Genomic DNA, 18,423 nt, shown 5'->3' with positions numbered 1-18,423 from the left:
TTCAAGATACAGCTTTTAATTGGACAAAATTAAACAATAAATCTTACTTGGGCTTGACTCAATTTTGATAAAGGTTCACTCCATTGTAAAATGTGAAAAAAAACCTTAAAACTGTGCATTACTCCAGCGTGGACAGGAATTGTTTTGTACCTGTAATCCTCCACATCCAAAAATATTGTACTTGAAATGAAAACCCATTTTGTCAGCTTAAACTGACAAGACAATCTACACAAAATACTTACCATTATCAGTGGCCGAGGGACTGAAGGTCCTCTCACAAACTTCGTGGTTTGGGGACGCGGTTGTAATGTATTCAGGCTAGCAGTTGAAAAATTATTTACTGGTGCAGTTTCATTAGGAAGAAGTGGCAAAGATAGATCACAGTTATCAGCTGAATCCTGCATAGGAAAATTGGGGAGAGTAAGTCAACTGTAGCCATGCATAATGAAAATGTGATTCTTTTCTATTTCTAGCAATGCTCAACTCACACTCCTGAGTCTTAACCCTTGTGCCACCGCCACCAGCCCAACCCCCCCACCCCCACCACTCACAATATAAACATAAATAAACCAAAAAAATTGTCAGCTAAATGTTAGAATGAGATTTTTTTTTTTTTTTTTTAAAGTAAAAGATCAATTTTTTTCCCCATTGGTATCGGCAATTACGTAGAGGAGTTCATTGTGATGGGAAGGTTTTTCTCTTGCTTTTCTTTTCTGCAGTGCATGGACTCCTACGGCATATGGTTCAACAGGCACCAGCAAACAAAGTAGTCATTCTTCATGTTATCATCATCATCATAGGCAGTTCCTCGAAATCGAGGAAGATTTGCTTCCACTCTAAGGATGAGATCTTAGGTGACTGAACAGTCCAATACGGGAATTACAGTCTCTGTCACAGGTGGGACAGATAGTCATCGAGGGAAAGGGTGGGTGGGACTGGTTTGCAGCATGCTCTTTCCGCTGCCTGTGCTTGATTTCTGCATGCTCTCGCCGTTGACTAGAAGTGCTCAACGCCCTCCCAGATGCACTTTCTCCACTTAGGCTTTGGCTAGGTACTCCCAGGTGTCAGTGGGGATGTCGCACTTTCAGGGAGGTTTTGAGAGTGTCCTTGTAACGTTTCCTCTGCCCACCTTTGGTTCGTTTGCCGTGAAGCTCCGCATAAAGCGTTGAAGGAAAGGGTGGGCAGAGAGTCTGGTTTGCCGCACGCTCCTTCCACTGCCAGCGTTTGCTTTTTGCGTGCTCTCGGCGCTGAGGCTCGAGTTGTGCGAAGTAACTGAGTATCAAGCAGGGTACCTCACAATGAAGAGCATCAAAGCCCAGCCAAACCCTGTCCTTATTAGCCATCCACACTTCACTTTCCAGCTGGGGCCAATAGATTGCAACCAGGTGCAAGAATATTGGTTCAAGAAATTCTTGTGGTCCAACCAAAACCAACTAGCTGCAACAGAGTAGAAATTGAACTCGAGGACTTGCTGCAGGGTAGCAAAATGTAAAGGCTTGCATCTTAACTAAAACTCAAACATCCTGGACTCAACTCATCGATGAGAAAACAAAAAAAAAGTCTCGAGAACTAGCCATTCCAACTAACGCTCCTGACTTGTTAAAGATTGCCCTCTGCTGGCGAAATGTAATTTTAAAAATCCAAAGCTATTTCAATCACCTCAGGTTTCACAGCACGCCGATTTGCGATAGATTTTAACAATTCTTCTCTGAGGAGCATTTCTTCCTCCTCCTCCTCGTCAGCAAATGGAGGTTTAGGTGGCTGCTCTGGCTCCTCTGGAGGAAGTGGTGGTGGCGGTGGTGGAGGCAGCTCCAAGGGACCGGGGAAGTAAGACTCCAAGAAATTTGGAATCACAGAATCCCCCATGTTCTAAAAGGGAACAGATTTGCAAAATATTTACATACCTTCTAGGTTTAACTTTTTTTTTTTTAAACTACTATAAAACAGAAAAGGCTCAGATTATTTTCTTGCAGCTTATACAACGATCCAATTATAGTGGTATATGGTATGAAGTCTTCACCTTATTTGTTCGCCGTCTCCACCCCTGCAATAATTAAATAAAACCACGACAGTAAGCAATCTTCAGTTACTCCTGAAGCAATTAACTGGGATAGTATCAACTGCAAATTGGCAACAGTGCATGCACAATAATAAAGGTGCAGTTACAACAGAAAAAATATTGAAAGCAATCATTCTGTTCTGATTTGTACAGACAGTTCACGTCCAGGGTAATAAGAGTTAGACTACATGGAAGACAATTTACACATCAAACTATGGAACTAATTAAGGGCTGACAACACAGCAACACTATCACAAAATCATATTTTTTGTATTAGGATAACGTAGAAAAGAAACTAACTTGATGTTGTAAAGATACTGGAACAAAATACCCTGCCTGGTAATCCGTGGAGAATGAAGGTGGCACTGGAGATGACACTGTCAGAAAAGGGGAAGAAAATACATTTTATAGTGACAAAAGTCTTCACATGGCTTTATAAATCCAGAATGGATGAAAGTTCACTGCCAATCTATTAGAAATGAGTAAATCAGTTATCAAAACCCTTCAACTGGCGACCCTGAAATGTAATTACCTATAGATATTAAGCAATGGACACAAAAACTATTTATTTGTGGGGCTTGCACAATGTGGCCTGTAAGCTGCGCTTTGTTCTGCACAGCACGTTTCTTCTAATGCGCGATCCCTTTAAATTTCTGCGCATGTGCGGTATTTACAAAGTAAAAGCCTGTGAGCAGCCTGCGTGGGACCTTTCAGATTACTGCGTGGCCACACGCAGATCTTTGGGCTTGCCCCTTCTTAGTATCATTATAAATACATGATTGGATTTCTAGCAGCATTTGGTGTAAACTATATTACTCTTTTTCCTGTCATATGATTTGCACATCAGCATGTAAATACAATTAGATATTGTCTAAAACATTGCAAAAAGATTCTCAAACATTTGTAAAGTCTTTTAATGATGAAAAAAAATCCAAACTCACACAGAATACCATGAATACATTAATTTTCCCACAACTATCCTATATTCATGTGTAATGTCCCTTACAATTAAAAGATGTTGCCATTAACTCAAGTGTCTCTCAAGTCATTGGCCTGGATTTTGTGGTCAGCAGTGAAGGAACGGCGCTCACCGTTCACCTCACTGACAGCTGCTCACAAAGCTTTTGTGGGCGTTTGAACAGAGAATTGCTCCAATCTGCCGTCTGATCCAGCACGACGCCCTCTACATTGGATCTGTGGAATCTGTGAGCAAGTTCTTCAACCAATTTTTTTTTATCTCCAACACTAATTCACTTCTGCAGGAATGACAACTCTATACTGATCAAATTAAATTTCCAGGGTCAGAGAGGTCGTTAGTCAGTAATTGTCACATATCATGCTGTTAAAAACTCACTTACATAGAAACATAGAAACATAGAAAATAGGTGCAGGAGTAGGCCATTCGGCCCTTCTAGCCTGCACCGCCATTCAATGAGTTCATGGCTGAACATTCAACTTCAGTACCCCATTCCTGCTTTCTCGCCATACCCCTTGATCCCCCTAGCAGTAAGGACCTCATCTAACTCCTTTTTGAATATATTTAGTGAATTGGCCTCAACAACTTTCTGTGGTAGAGAATTCCACAGGTTCACCACTCTCTGGGTGAAGAAGTTCCTCCGCATCTCGGTCCTAAATGGCTTACCCCTTATCCTTAGACTGTGACCCCTGGTTCTGGACTTCCCCAACATTGGGAACATTCTTCCTGCATCTAACCTTCTATAGCAGGAAGGGGGTACTGAAGTTTCATGTTCAGCCATGAACTCATTGAATGGCGGTGCAGGCTAGAAGGGCTGAATGGCCTACTCCTGCACCTATTTTCTATGTTTCTATGTTTCTAACCCCGTCAGAATTTTATATGTTTCTATGAGGTCCCCTCTCATTCTTCTGAACTCCAGTGAATACAAGCCCAGTTGATCCAGTCTTTCTTGATAGGTCAGTCCCGCCATCCCGGGAATCAGTCTGGTGAACCTTCGCTGCACTCCCTCAATAGCAAGAATGTCCTTCCTCAGGTTAGGAGACCAAAACTGTACACAATACTCCAGGTGTGGCCTCACCAATGCCCTGTACAACTGTAGCAACACCTCCCTGCCCCTGTACTCAAATCCCCTTGCTATGAAGGCCAACATGCCATTTGCTTTCTTAACCGCCTGCTGCACCTGCATGCCAACCTTCAATGACTGATGTACCATGACACCCAGGTCTCTTTGCACCTCCCCTTTTCCTAATCTGTCACCTGAATACACCAGCCCTAACTTAATCTGCTGTGTTTCGTGGGCAACTACCCCAACTACATGCCATTGCATTGATTTCAGTGCTGCACTGTTACTATGCACCTTGTGGAGGAGTGAGGTATCTCGGACAGCAACTTCCAGATTTCCGTGCTTAACTGTGCATATGCGAACGACAGAAGTTGCAGTCCAATTTACTCCACAATAAAGTGAGTGCTGTTAGCCTCACCATTATTATCTGTGCAAAATCCAGGCATCAATTTGACAACAAAGAATGGCTTGGAACATCAATTTAGTGACAAGATCTTAAATGTGGTTTAGTTACAGATCATAGGTGCCGCTTACCTGGTGAGCTGGTTTCACTATCTGTTTCCATAGCAACCTCTTCATAGTTATCATACTGGTATAGGTTGCCAGACTCTTCTATTGGTTTATCCTGTGATTTTTTCATATCTGCATCTGTTGACTAAGAAAATCCAAAATAAAATCTCATCTCTGCACCAACACAAATCTACATTTGGATTGATTTAAGATTATTTAATATTTCACAGCATATCTAATAATAAAGTGTTTAACCATATCTACTTTGTGAAGTACAATGCAAGTGCCCTTGCGCTCCTTTCCTCCCCATTTCTGAACCATTGGCTTACACAACAATCTGGATGTAGGTTGCACTTTACACACTATTACAAACCATCCTATTCATGCTGCTCACTTCCAAACGTATCATATTGTAACCTGCGACAGAAACAGTAATGACTGACTGCACCTAGAGTTAACACACACGTATAATTTTTGCAAGTATGCCTGCTTTTACTTTCAATGCAATACACAGAATTATATCCAATTCTCAACAAGAATCTTACGATCATTCTACTGTACTAAAACCTGTACAATTTGGGAATAATGTAGATTTAGAGTCTGAGAAGTTGGATCGTTTTACACTAACCTGGCTGCACAATATACATATGCTAAATAAAACAAGTTAAATGGACAGATCAATTCAAACAGACAAGCTACATTATAATATTTGGGATGAATTGTCAAAGCATCTCAGTTTGGGCATCACTTTTGATCTGAGCAGCTTCAGCATTCACTCTGCATGGTGTAGCGACTATTTTGAGTTTAATAATGTAACGAATGCATTTCCAATTTTACAACAGCTAATTTGAAATGGCATCTATCATTGCACAGAATCCAAGTGCAACTTACTTTAGCCAAATTCTTCTTGAACAGCAAGTAATTTCTATGAGTTTATAGAAAATTGGGGCTAATGTTTCTTCAGCACCTAGTTAAAGCTGAAGTAATAAGCGCCCCAAATGATGCACATCTTGTACAACATTTGTGGCATATTGGCTTGGAAGAAAAGTTGATCAAAAACACCCCAGCTAAATGGATACAAGCCATCAGTCTTACCTTGCTACCAGATCTTCGTTTCCCTCCTACAAGTTTCATAAAACGATTGTACTGCTCCTCCTGATTGGAGAGGTCACGAATTTTTCTGATTTCATCCTCACGTTTTTTTCGCTCTTCCTCCTCCATTTGTTTCCTCTCCTCTTCTTCCCTTCGTTGCTTTTCCTGTTCTTTTTGCTGCTGCAATTTTTTCCATGCTCTAGTTTTCTGCCTTCGCAAAACCTGTTTTGTAGCAGCAGCTACAGAAAATAGTTAAAGCAAATGGTTACAGTGGTGCAATTACAGCGTGTCAAGTTTATATAGGCAGCTTCCATTGTAAATGTGGACATAAGAATTTACAATGGAAATATAAAAATATGGATGAAACTATGCCTCAATATGGGGACTGATTTACATCCGCTCACTCCATTTAAATTATCACTTGCCCTCAATCCTGATTTCACTGCCCTCCTGTCCTCCCTAAACCACTATCTCCAGAAAAACTCTCTTACCCATGTTCACAGCTAAACCCTTGACTGCCCCAGCTCACGTAGCCTCTCTACTCCCATGGTCTTAAATCAGATGATTTCCTTGAATTCCTTGCCATCAACATCCCCCAATCCCATCCAACCCTACTTGCATTCGCCCTCCTCAAGTCACTTACAATTGCACTTTCAAACATCCCCAACTGTCGAGCATTTGGCCTTCCTTTCGCCATTATATTTCTGCAGCTGGCAATGGTCAACTATTCCCTCTCCTCCAGTAAAACCTTTATCCCCTCCCTTCCTGATCGTTCGCCAGGTACAGACCCCATTTTCACTCCCTCGAAGGGAACAGACTTAAGTGCACCTGACACACAACTGGTTTAGTCATCCATCACCAGATCTGGCTGAACCACATCAAGCACCATTAGGCCTCGCTCTCTGCCAAAACCAATCATTAATCCAGGACCACCCCGGTAAGCAAAGATAACCCCAGATCATTTTTCTCCACTACCAGTCATCTAAAACACATATCCCCAGCCCCTCTACCCTCACCTACATGTATGAGGAATTTATGGACTTATTTTCCACTAAGATTGGGACAATCTGTTCAGCTATTCTGCTGCTCCCTCCCCCTCGCCCAAGTCCTGAACCCACGACCTTCTTTGATTTCTCTCCGATCTCCCCATATGCCCTCTGTGCTCATCTTGTCCAGGAACCCTCTGATCCTATTCCTACTAAACTGACCACACAAAATACCTGACCCCATACTAGCTGACATTGTAAGTGTTTTCGTCTCAGGTACTATCCCCGTCCCTTTCAAAACTCCCATCCTCAAAAAACATACCCTCATCTAGGGTTGCCAACCCTCCAGGATTGCTCTGGAGTCTCCAGGAATTGAAGACTGATCTCCAGGACACTGCTGCGAACCAGCCAGGAGATGTCACAAGGGCAATAAAGAATTGTCTTTTCAAAAACATTTTCTTTGAACACTTTTGTCTATTAATTAGGGGGTGACCTTCAGGAATATGTCCAACCAGAGTTAGCAACCCAACCCTCATCCCTTCTGACTTTGCAAAGTACTGTCCCATCTCCATGGTCCCGTTCCTCTCCAAAGTTCTGGAACGCAATATCGCCTCCCAAATCTATGTAAATCTTTGCTGCAACTCCATGTTCGAATCTCTTCAATCAGATCTCCGCCCTGCCACAACACTGGAATGGCCCTAATCAAAGTCACAAATAACACCCTTTGTGATCGGGACCATGGTGCACTCTCCCTCTTCACCCGCCTCGATTTCTCAACAGCTGTTGACACAATCGACCACACAATCCTCCTCCAAAGCCTCTCCACTGTCCAACTCAATGGGACTGTCTTTGTTTGGTTTCACTTTTACCTAACCAATTGTAGCCAGAGCATCTCCAACAATAGCTTCTCCTCTCACCCTCTTACTGTTGCCTCTGGTGTCACCAACATGGCCATCCTGGCATCCTCCTCTTCCTTCACACCTGCCTCGGTCCATCAGCTGACGAAGCCCTCGTCCACATGCTTGCATCACTTCCAGACTCAACTATTCCAATGCCCTCCGAGTTCATCCACAACTCTGCTACCATCCTGTTCCTGCTGCCCTACATCGGCTCCCAGTCCCCCAATGACTCAGATTTAAAATTCTCATGTGTTCAAATCTCTTCATGGCCATAACCTTCCTATCTCGGTAAACTCCTACACAGTCTTGCAACACCTCCCCCCACCCCCACGAACTCCAACACTAGCCTCTTGAGCATCCTCTATTCCTTTGCCCCCTTTTGCAGCCGTGCCTTCAGCCATCTAAGCCCTATGCTCTGGATTGCCCTTCCTAAACGTCTCTGCATCTTTACTTCCCACTCCTTCGTTATGACTTCTTTAAACCCACCTCTTTGACCAAGCTTTTCTTCACCCCTATTATCTTTTTGGTTTGGCTTCCATTTTTGTCGAATTATGCAACTGTGAAACACCGAGACATTTTTGCAGATTAAAGACACTATATAAATGCAAGATATAACCTGCCCTAACACCGCTTCACCTGAAGGCCACACTTGGTCATGATTCGTTTGTAATGACACGGAGGATCAATTAATAATTAAAAAATATTCATTATGAAATGAGTCCCAAATCAGGTGAATGGATGGCACTTATGAAATGTGGTTTAAAAAGAACTCATGATGGGTAGAAACATAGGAAATAGGTGTAGGAGTAGGCCATTCAGCCCTTCGAGCCTGCACCACCATTCAATATGATCATGCAACTTCAGTACCCCATTCCTGCTTTCTCTCCATACCCTTTGATCCCTTTAGCCGTAAGGGCCACATCTAACTCCCTTTTGAATATATCTAACGAACTGGCCTCAATAACTTTCCATTATAGAGAATTCCACAGGTTCACAATTCTGTGAGTGAAGATGTTTCTCCTCATCCCAGTCCTAAATGGCATATCCCTTGTCCTTAGACTGTGAGCCCTGGTTCTGGACTTCCTTAACATCGGGAATATTCTTCCTGCATCTAACCTGTCTAATCCCGTCAGAATTTTATATGTTTCTATGAGATCCCCTCTCATTCTTCTAAACTCCAGTGAATACAGGCCCAGTATATCCAGTCTCTCCTCATATGTCAGTCCTGCCATCCTGGGAATCAGTCTGGTGAAACGTCGCTGCACTCTCGCAATAGCAAGAATGTCCTTCCTCAGATTTGGAGGCCAAAACTGTACACAATATTCAAGATGTGGTCTCACCAAGGCCCTGTACAACTGCAGTAAGACCTCCCTGCTCCTATACTCAAATCCTCTCGCTATAAAGGTCAACATGCCATTTGCCTTCTTCACCTCCTGCTGTACCTGCATGCCAACTTTCAATGACTGATGTACCATGACACCCAGGTCTCGTTGCACCTCCCCTTTTTCTAATCTGTCACCATTCAGATAATATTCTCCCTCGCTGTTTTAGCCATCAAAGTGGATAACCTCACATTTATCTACACTATACTGCATCTGCCATGCATTTGCCCACTCACCTAACCTGTCCAAGTCACCCTGCAGCCTCTTAGCATCCTCCTCACAGCTCACACTGCCACCCAGCTTAGCGTCATCTGCAAATTTGGAGATATTACATTCAATTCCTTCGTCTAAATCATTGATGTATATTGTAAATAGCTGGGGACAATGTATCAAATCTTTACTAGCACTCAAAAACTGTAAACCCTGTTAAAATAAAGTTTCTTCTGTAAATAAAGCTATACCCTTCACTAAAAATACCATTCTCACGACTGTGTAAGCTCCTCATTCTACCATCATTGGCAATTCAAATTCTGCCAATTCCAAACAGAATTAAGTAACATTGATTTCCACAAATCTGTGTGTTACCTGCACTAAGAGGTTTCTTGACCACAAGTGTTTTCGGGCTACTTCTGATCTTCTGCTGAGAGATTCTTGGCTTGGTCAGCTTCTCCTTGCTCTCCTTCATTACACACTGTTCCTTTTGTTGCCACTTTTTACTAGCAGACTGTAATGCAAGAAGCCGCAATTGGAGTTCAGACAATTCTTCCTCTTCCTCCTTCTCCTCATCCTCATCATCGTCCACTTTGACAATGTCCTGTTAAATGTCACAAGATTAATTTCCCTACAATAATACCAGTTATATTCTACCAGCAAAATGACACAACTCATGTAGCAAAAACAGAACTGCAGTCATACTTTCACAAATTATTTACCTTCAAAGGAGAATCCACCAACAACCCCTTACTATTTGAAGAAAGGTCTGGATCTTTACTTTCACCATCTAAAAGAAAATGCAGTTGAGTTACTCACAAATTGTAACATTAATATTTCATAAATTATTTAAGAATGATCATTTGTGTTCTGTGTACCTTGCTTATTTGTTCCTGGCACCACAGGCTCTGGTTTATGATCGTCTTTGATCTGGTTGATTTGATCCATCTCAGCTGGAGTAGGTAGCTTATGTCTGACAGGTTTTAACTCAAATGCCTGAAAAGCTTTCAACTGAGGTTTTTCTGTGGACGATAACTGTGAATTGTTCTTTTCAATACTGTTGGCATCTATACTATTGTTCCCAGGCACAACTCCAGCGTCCTCTTCCAGCAAGTTTTCACCCTTGGTACTCTGAGACATCTTTTCTTCTCTGTTAATACATTCTAGTTCCAGCTGAATCTCCTTGTATTTCCTAAGCAGGTCTTCAAACGTTTCATCCATGTCATCTTCATTTCTGTAGTAGTGAGCCGGTCTTCTTAATGGTGACCGCCCAAAAAATTTTGCTGAGTTAAACGTAAAGGAAACTTAACATTTTCAATATCCAATTAACTAAATACTGGACCCTATCTGACATGACCCTGTAATATGGAGTTGTCAAAGTTTCTATATTATTCTGTAATCAGCATTTTGAGTTCCAATTCCATACTTTAAAAAATTCTGCAAAAGCTTGTACAATTCTGGCATGGGGAAGTTATCCTTTATTACAGGAAAGTGAAGTCGAGGTCGATGATCAGCCATGATCTTATTGAATGACGGAGCAGACTTGAGGGGCTGTATGGCCTACTCCTGCTCCTATTTCTTATGTATTGGTTCAGGATCTCATACCATGGGCTTAAATGAGAGCACGTATCAATCCATTGCTCTTTTTTAAAAATGTAATTATACGTTTCTCATAGTACACCCTCAACTTAGATAATTCATGAACTCGGCAGTCACCCAGGAGGCAGGGTATCAAGAAACCCAGTTAGTAACCCAACTGAGGCATGGTGTCATACATGTTCAGACAAGGCTGCTTTTGCTAAGGGAGGGCAAGGCAAGAAGAGAAATAGAAAAAAGGGTAGAAATATAGATGCAGATCCCCAAAGTAGCCCAAATTAAAACTTGGTGGCTTAACTGAAAAAGCACTACAATGTCTTCATAAGCAAAAATGTGACTACTAGTAGTAGCCTATACTGACAGTCTTAATGGCACAGGTATAATCACTCAGAACAGCTAATCTATAACTCAAAGTTGAGAGGTAACTAACTATACACACACACAATTCAATACATACAGTTTTAAAACTGACTTAATATATTGTACTGGGAAACGAAATTCACTTTTCTATTTTAAGCCTACTATAAACAGAAAGCAATCATTTAGGTCCAAAGACACATACGCAAAACTCAATCAATGCACATCAAAGAGAGCAGCTCATCTGTGAAAAACACTTGTAGTGAAGAAGAAACAATTTGCACCAGAAACTTTGTAACAAAAGAGTGAAAAGTATTCGGCACAAACACGCAAGTATTCCTAAGTGTAACTGCTACAAATGCTTCCAAATCTCAAGGTACAGGGTAGCACCAGAACTGTCTTCCATCAATGCAAATCTCCTACATGCAAAACTTTCCAGAGCTGTAAATGTAGTGGAAACAAGTCAGTTTACAAACAGGTAGGACAAGATATTAGTGCACCAATAAGCTGCCTCAAAACAGGATATGGGTTGACACCCACAAATCAACCAATGAGATTTCGATCTCACGGCTAAATGGTAGAAAAAGAAACTTAACAAGGAATTGAAAATCAGAGTGATATCGATCCACAGTTGCTCAACAGATTTCTGAGCAATCAGCAAGAACTGAGCAGCTGACTCACTGGTATGAGGTTGGCTAAATCATCAAATGAAACCAATTTAATTGCTAAAGCTTGCAGAATATTGCCAGATTCATCCAGGAAAGAATAAGCATATCCAAAGCCAATACCATCATTTCAACTCAAGCAATGTCATTAGATTTACACAATATATGCCCAGTTACAACAATTTACATTTTCACAACCCTTCACAGAGCACTTCAAAGCACTTCACAAGGCAGAGGAAAGAGAAAAGGCAAAACCGAGTGACTAAGAAAAGGAGAAGAAGTAGTTAGGATGGGGCACGCTCAAACAGAAGGATTTTAGTGAGGTTTCTGAAAGCAGGGAAGATTGTGGTGAGACAAAAGGATGGCAGGAGGCAGAAAAGCACAACCTGATGTTGGGTGCAGAGGGTTGTGTGTGGAGTCATACAGCTGGAGAAGATTGCAGAGTAAGGTGGGGAAAGTCCGTGGAGGGATTTAAGGTGAATATTTTTTATCAATCTGCTGCCGTATGGTAATTCTGTAAGCAATCAGTTGAGCATGTGGGCCATGGTGTTATAGATATGTTGTAATTTATGGAGTGGAGGCAGGATTATCAGCAAGTAATGGGTGAAAGTGAACATCGAGGTCATCTCAGCATTAAATATAAACAGAAATTGCTGGAAATAAACAATGGGCTGGAATTTTCTGAAAACTTGCAAATGGTACAGCTACAGAACAAGTCAGTGCATTCCAGGAAATAATGATGTGAGCGACTTATGCCATTACTTACGCACGGGCATAATTTCCTGCAACCTTTGTACCACTCCGCCGAAACCCTCACCGGAACAGTTAAAAAAAACTGTTGGGCCCCCATCAAATTCAGGCGATCGCTAATTTATGAAATGACACTGCTTGAATCGCTGCTGTCACTTAGACCATTACAGAATGTTGCTGGTGGGCTCTGAATTCAATTCCTCATTCACAACTTGCGACGTCTCCCAAATATATAGGAGGATACACGTTAGTACTATCTCGGAGGTTTTAGAAATAAATGAGGAACGAACACAGCCAGAGAGTGCAGCAAAATGCTTAAAAGCCAGAATGATTATATCAATCGATTATTTATTGGGTCAAAAGACTCCTGCCATCTCTCCTTTTAAAAGAACCAATTTAGTTGGGTAGAGTGAACTTTCATTAACTACATATCATGGGTACGGTGCACTCGGTACAGTGGCCAATCCTGAGTGGCTCTGATCCACCCCTGTTCAATCTGATGTGTTACTTTCAAAAACAACATCAAGAGTCAGCGTCCCTGGCATTTGCCTCAAAACTGTGCATCAGCTGCAAGGCATTCAACCCGTTTCATTTACCAACAAACTACCAGTCAATGATCATTCTTACAAGAAAACTGAAGGAAAATTAATTAAAAACGGGCCATGGAAAAGGAAGATTGATTGTTACTTTCACTGAGCTAATCCACTGGAATTGCATTGAATGGGTACTGAATGTGGAAAATAAATGTGATCTCAGACAGTTGACAGGACAGACGGTCAGAAGGGAAATTAACCAGACACCACGACGTGCAATAATGAGTGGCCTTTGTTTTCATGCCATTCCGATAAGTAACGAGAATTAATTACAAAATAAGAAAACTAACTACTTATAATAAACTCAGATCAAGGTATAAAGATTCTTAATATGACAAAAAATGGGAAACATACACAAATCATTTAGCTCTTCAAACTTTTATGGAAGTGTTAAATAACCTGTCCCATTTTGTGTTTGGCCCTGGTAACGTGTGCATTTAACATTGACTGCAGTTTCGTAAGAATTAGAAGCAGGAGTCGGCCATTTGGCCCCTCGAGCCTGTTCCACCATTCAATGAGATCATGGCTGATCTTCTACCTCAACTCCACTTTCCTGCACTATCCCTTGATTCCCTTAACATTCAAAAATCTATCAATCTGTCTTGAATATATTCAACGCCCGAGCATTCACAGCCATCTGGGGTAGAGAATTCCAAAGATTCACCATCCTCTGAGTGAAGAAAATTATCCTCATCTCAGTCCTAAATGGCCGACCCCTTATTCTGATAATCTGATCCCCAGTTTTAGACTCCCCACCCAGAGGAAACATCCTCCCTGCATCTACCCTGCCAACCCCTAAGAAATTTGTATGTTTCAATTAAATCACCTCACGTTCTTCTAAACTCTAGAAAATATAGGCCAAGTCTACTCAATCTCTGCTCATAGGATAATCCCCTCCAGCCAGGAATCAGTCTGGTGAACCTTTGTTGCACTCTCTCTATGGCAAGTATATCCTTCCTTAGGTAAGGAGACCAAAGCTGCACATAATACTCCAGGTGTGGTCTCACCAGGGCCCGATATAATTGCAGTAAGACATCTTCACTCTTATACTCAAATCCTCTTGTAATAAAAGCCAACATACCATTTGCTTTCTTAATTGCTTACTGTACCTGCATGTTAACTTTCAATGATTCGTGTACAAGGACACAGAGGTCCCTCTGAACACCAACATTTCCCAATCTCTGCGTATAAAAAAATACTCTTTTTCTATTTTTACTACCAAAGTGGCTAATTTCACATTTCTCCACATTATATTCCATTTGCCATGTTATTGCCCACTCACTTAGTATGTCTATATCCCCCTGAAGTTTCTTTGCATCCTCCTCACAACTTACATTCCCACCTAGCTTTGTATCATCAGCAAATTTGGATATATTACATTTGATCTCCTCACCCAAATCATTGATATAGATTGTGAATAGCTGAGGTCCAAGCACTGATCCTTGCGGTACCGCACTAGTTATAGTCTGCCAACCCGAAAATGACCCATTTATTCCTACTCTGTTATCTGTCCGTTAACTAATCCTCAATCCATGCATATAAACCCCAATGCCATGAGCCCTCATTTTGTTTAATAACCTCTTCTGTGGCACTTTATTGAATGCCTTCTGAAAATCCAAATACACCACATCCACTGGCTCCCCTTTATATATTCTGCTAGTTACAACCTCAAAAAACATATTTGTCAAACATGATTTCCCTTTCATAAATCTATGTTGACTGTGCCCAATCCTATTATTCTTTTCTAAGTGCCCTGTTACCACGTCCTTAATAGATTTGAGCATTTTCCCTACTACTGATGTTAGGCTAAATGGTCTGTAGTCCCCCGTTTTCTCTCCCTCCTTTCTTAAATAGCGGGGTTACATTAGCTACCTTCCAGTCTGTGGGAAACTTTCTAGAATCTATGGAATTTTGGAAGATGACAACCAATGCATCCACTATCTCTATAGCCATCTCTTTTAAAACTCTAGGATATGGGCCATCAGGTCCAGGGGATTTATTGGCTTTCAGTCCCATTCATTTCTCCAGTACTTTTTTTTTTTAACTAATACTAATATCTTCCAGTTCCTCATTCTCACTAGACCCTTTGTTCTCCACTATTTCCAGGAGGCTTTTTTGCATCTTATTTCATGAATACAGACAAAGTATTTGTTTAATTTCTCTACCATTTACTTATGTCCCATTATAACTTCTCCTGTCTCATCCTGTAAGGGACCCACATTTACTTCCACTAATCTTTTCCTTTTTACATACCTATAGAAGCTTTTATCATCTGTTTTTATGTATCTCGCTAGTTTATTCTCATGTTCTATGGAACCTGTGGAATTCTCTACCACAGAAAGTTGTTGAGGCCAGTTCGTTAGATATATTCAAAAGGCAGCTAAAGGGATCAACGGGTATGGAGAGAAATCAGGAATGGGATACTGAAGTTGCATAATCAACCATGATCATATTGAATGGTGGTGCAGGCTCGAAGGGCCGAATGGCCTACTACTGTACCTATTTTCTATATTTTTTTTAAAATCAATTTCTTGGTCCTCCTTTGCTGAACATTATAAGCCTCTTCCTTTGATCTAATACTATCTTTAATTTCTCTTGTTTCCTGTGGGGTTTTTGTGCCTGAAAAGAATGTATATCTGTTGTAAATTATTAATTATTTAAATACTGGCCATTGCTCATCTACTGTCATACCTTTTAATGTAGTTTCTCAATCTACCTTAGCCAACTCACCCCTCATACCTACGTAGTTTGCTTTGTTTAGATTTAAGACCTTAGTTTCGATTTAACAATATCACTTTCAAATTTAATATTAAATTCTATAACATTATGGTCACTCTTTCCCAAGGGCCCCTTTACTACATGCTTCGGACTTGCCACTATGCTCGCTGCGACATATTCTAGTCAATTCTCCAGCAACTTTTGGCACAATTCGCCAGTAGATCTGGGAGCAGAACAATCTAACTTATGGCATCAATCGCCAATATCACTGTTGGTGAATTCCAGGCCATTTAGCACCCAAAGAGAGAATTGATGGGCTTGAAACATTAACCTTTCATTCAAAGTATTTTCCGTGATTGAAGGTTCGATGCAAGGAATAACACAATCTATATACCTCATGACAAAACGGGTTAAACCCACAAGTTACAAACCACCCGTGATATACATTCAACCAATAGGATTCGAAGCCTGGCCTTGTAACACTGATTTCAACTACAACTGAAATGGCAATATCTTAAAACATCAACATATACATAAAAATTTGAATTAAATATTTGCCAATTTATCCAAACACATCTCCATGGAGACTTGCACGTCATTCAAATTGTAAGTGGTACATATTTTATGCATTCAATGCACCCTGCATTGTGATAATCTGGTATTGCCACATCAGTATATTTCGTAACAACCTCTTGTGAGTCATGGGGTACTATTCTTGCATGCACACATATACGTACACTATTCACACAAATAGTCATGTTGTAACTGAATCAAAGGGCTCATAAGACTAATGACACAATCTCTACTTTCCAGACTTAGGGTCACACCCGAATGGTCCCAACCCTGCCCTCAAATTAAATTAGCAGCTACTTTCCCCAGCCATTAGTGAAGATACTGTCGCATTGCCATACACAGATTAGCATTCAATGAGATCATGCGACCCTCCCCATGTATAGATCACCTGCATCCTCCCCTCCCCAAGGCATCTCCTAAAAAGGAAGTTCACTCTCTGCTCCTCCAAAGCAGTAACACTCTTAAATCAGACCATGGCACCCTGACACCGAACTTTCTCTCTCTGTGTGGATAAAACATTGCCATTAGCAATCCCAAGTTTCGATTCTGATCCGGCTGCTGGAAATGAGCCGGTTCCGAAGGGAGATTCCAGAGTGAGTGGGTGTTTTTTCTTTCCTGATGCTTCCAATTGGCTTGGTCAGACAGCCCGTGACCTGGGGCAGGGCCAGAGCTGGGCCCGCAGCCTGGGGTCACAGGGAGTCAGGGTGACGGGCAAGGATACGTTTCCTGGGTGGCGATTCCCTGCGGATGTTGTTGCTGCCGCCGCCGCCGCCGCCGCCGATGAAGTTGGGACCGGGGCCCGGTCTCCCTCTCTTGCAGCCCCGAGGGCCCGCGCCAGGACCCGGACATCCTCGGCCCCAGCGGCCGCGGTTCGAGCCTTCCCGAAAGCGGAAGCGGCCGAAGGTGCCGTGACTCCGCTCCCAGAAATTGGAGCGAGGCGACTCGCCCAGCAGAGCGGGCGGCGGCAGCGGCGGTGGCTGCATGAAGCCCCGGTACGGCTCCTTGAGCCGGTACAGCAGGCCGTTGCCCGAGCCCTGCGGCTGCGACGAGAGGCGAGCGCCGGGCCGGTGAGCCTTGGGGGCCGAGCCGCTGTTGCTGGGCCTCGGCTTGGCGGCGGGTGGCGGGGCTGGCAGGGGCTCCGGGAAGACATTCTCGTCATTGTCGTCGTCGCCGATCTCGCCGTCCTCCAGCTCGCCTTCCTCCTTGGGCGACAGCTGCTCGGCACCAAGCTCCATGGCGTCGCCTGTCGCAGAGACTGAGGGCGACAGCCCGACTCCGTCAGCACCACCCGAACAGTCGGCGGAAGCGGAAATGACGTGCTGCCCGAAAAGGGGGGGGTGCGTGCGCACTTTCGCCGAGGGAGAAGTGCGCGTTCCTAGAGAGCGCGGACGTGTGCCCCCCCCAGAGGTTCGTGCGTGCGCGCTCCCAGGGAAAGGCTAGGCGTGCGCGCTCCCAGGGGAAGGGGATGCGGTGCGCGCTCACTCGAACAGAGGAAGTGGACGAATCAGAACTTTTATTAAAACAGCATAGAAACATAGAAAATAGGTGCAGGAGTAGGCCATTCGGCCCTTCGAGCCTGCACCACCATTCAATAAGATCATGGCTGATCATTCCCCTCAGTACCCCTTTCCTGCTTTCTCTCCATACCCCTCGATCCCTTTAGCCGGAAGGGCCATATCTCACTCCCTTTTGAATATATCTAACGAATATTATCCATTGAGGGAAAGAGAGAAAAAGCCGGAGAAGAAAGTGTAAAAAGAGGTTAAAGGCGCGGGTCTGAAGCGGCAGATAGACACAGGCGAAAAAAATGTAAATAAAAGAATTTCAAAATATATTGTAAATAATACAATAAGGAGTATACAATAGTAAAATCAGTATAATTCATTATAATGAAACACAATTAAATAGTATATTCCATAATTATATATGAGTACACAGTAAGAACATAAGAAATAGGAGCAGGCGTAGGCCATTTGGCCCCTCGAGCCTGCTCC

General features: G+C 42.5%; 1 protein-coding gene across 2 annotated transcripts in view; it reads right to left on the bottom strand.

The window, feature by feature from the left end:
- Positions 1-17,725, bottom strand: part of LOC139280631 (zinc finger C3H1 domain-containing protein-like) — a 76,564-nt gene extending 58,839 nt beyond the window's left edge. For both annotated transcript variants that reach the window (XM_070900203.1, XM_070900204.1), the window contains exons 1-9: positions 17,151-17,725; positions 10,056-10,460; positions 9,900-9,967; positions 9,553-9,781; positions 5,704-5,939; positions 4,633-4,753; positions 2,360-2,436; positions 1,660-1,869; positions 243-398 (exon numbers count right to left, since the gene is read on the bottom strand). In XM_070900203.1, the coding sequence (XP_070756304.1) occupies positions 243-398; positions 1,660-1,869; positions 2,360-2,436; positions 4,633-4,753; positions 5,704-5,939; positions 9,553-9,781; positions 9,900-9,967; positions 10,056-10,460; positions 17,151-17,664 (2,016 nt within the window). In that variant the 5' untranslated portion in view covers positions 17,665-17,725. The remainder of the gene's footprint in view (positions 1-242; positions 399-1,659; positions 1,870-2,359; positions 2,437-4,632; positions 4,754-5,703; positions 5,940-9,552; positions 9,782-9,899; positions 9,968-10,055; positions 10,461-17,150) is intronic.
- Between the last annotated feature and the right edge of the window lie 698 nt (positions 17,726-18,423).

This window comes from Pristiophorus japonicus, chromosome 15 (assembly GCF_044704955.1).
Source record: "Pristiophorus japonicus isolate sPriJap1 chromosome 15, sPriJap1.hap1, whole genome shotgun sequence".
In the NCBI taxonomy this organism is placed as follows: domain Eukaryota; kingdom Metazoa; phylum Chordata; class Chondrichthyes; family Pristiophoridae; genus Pristiophorus; species Pristiophorus japonicus.
Note: the sequence above shows the minus strand (reverse complement) of the source record. Positions and strands in the feature narration are given on the sequence as shown.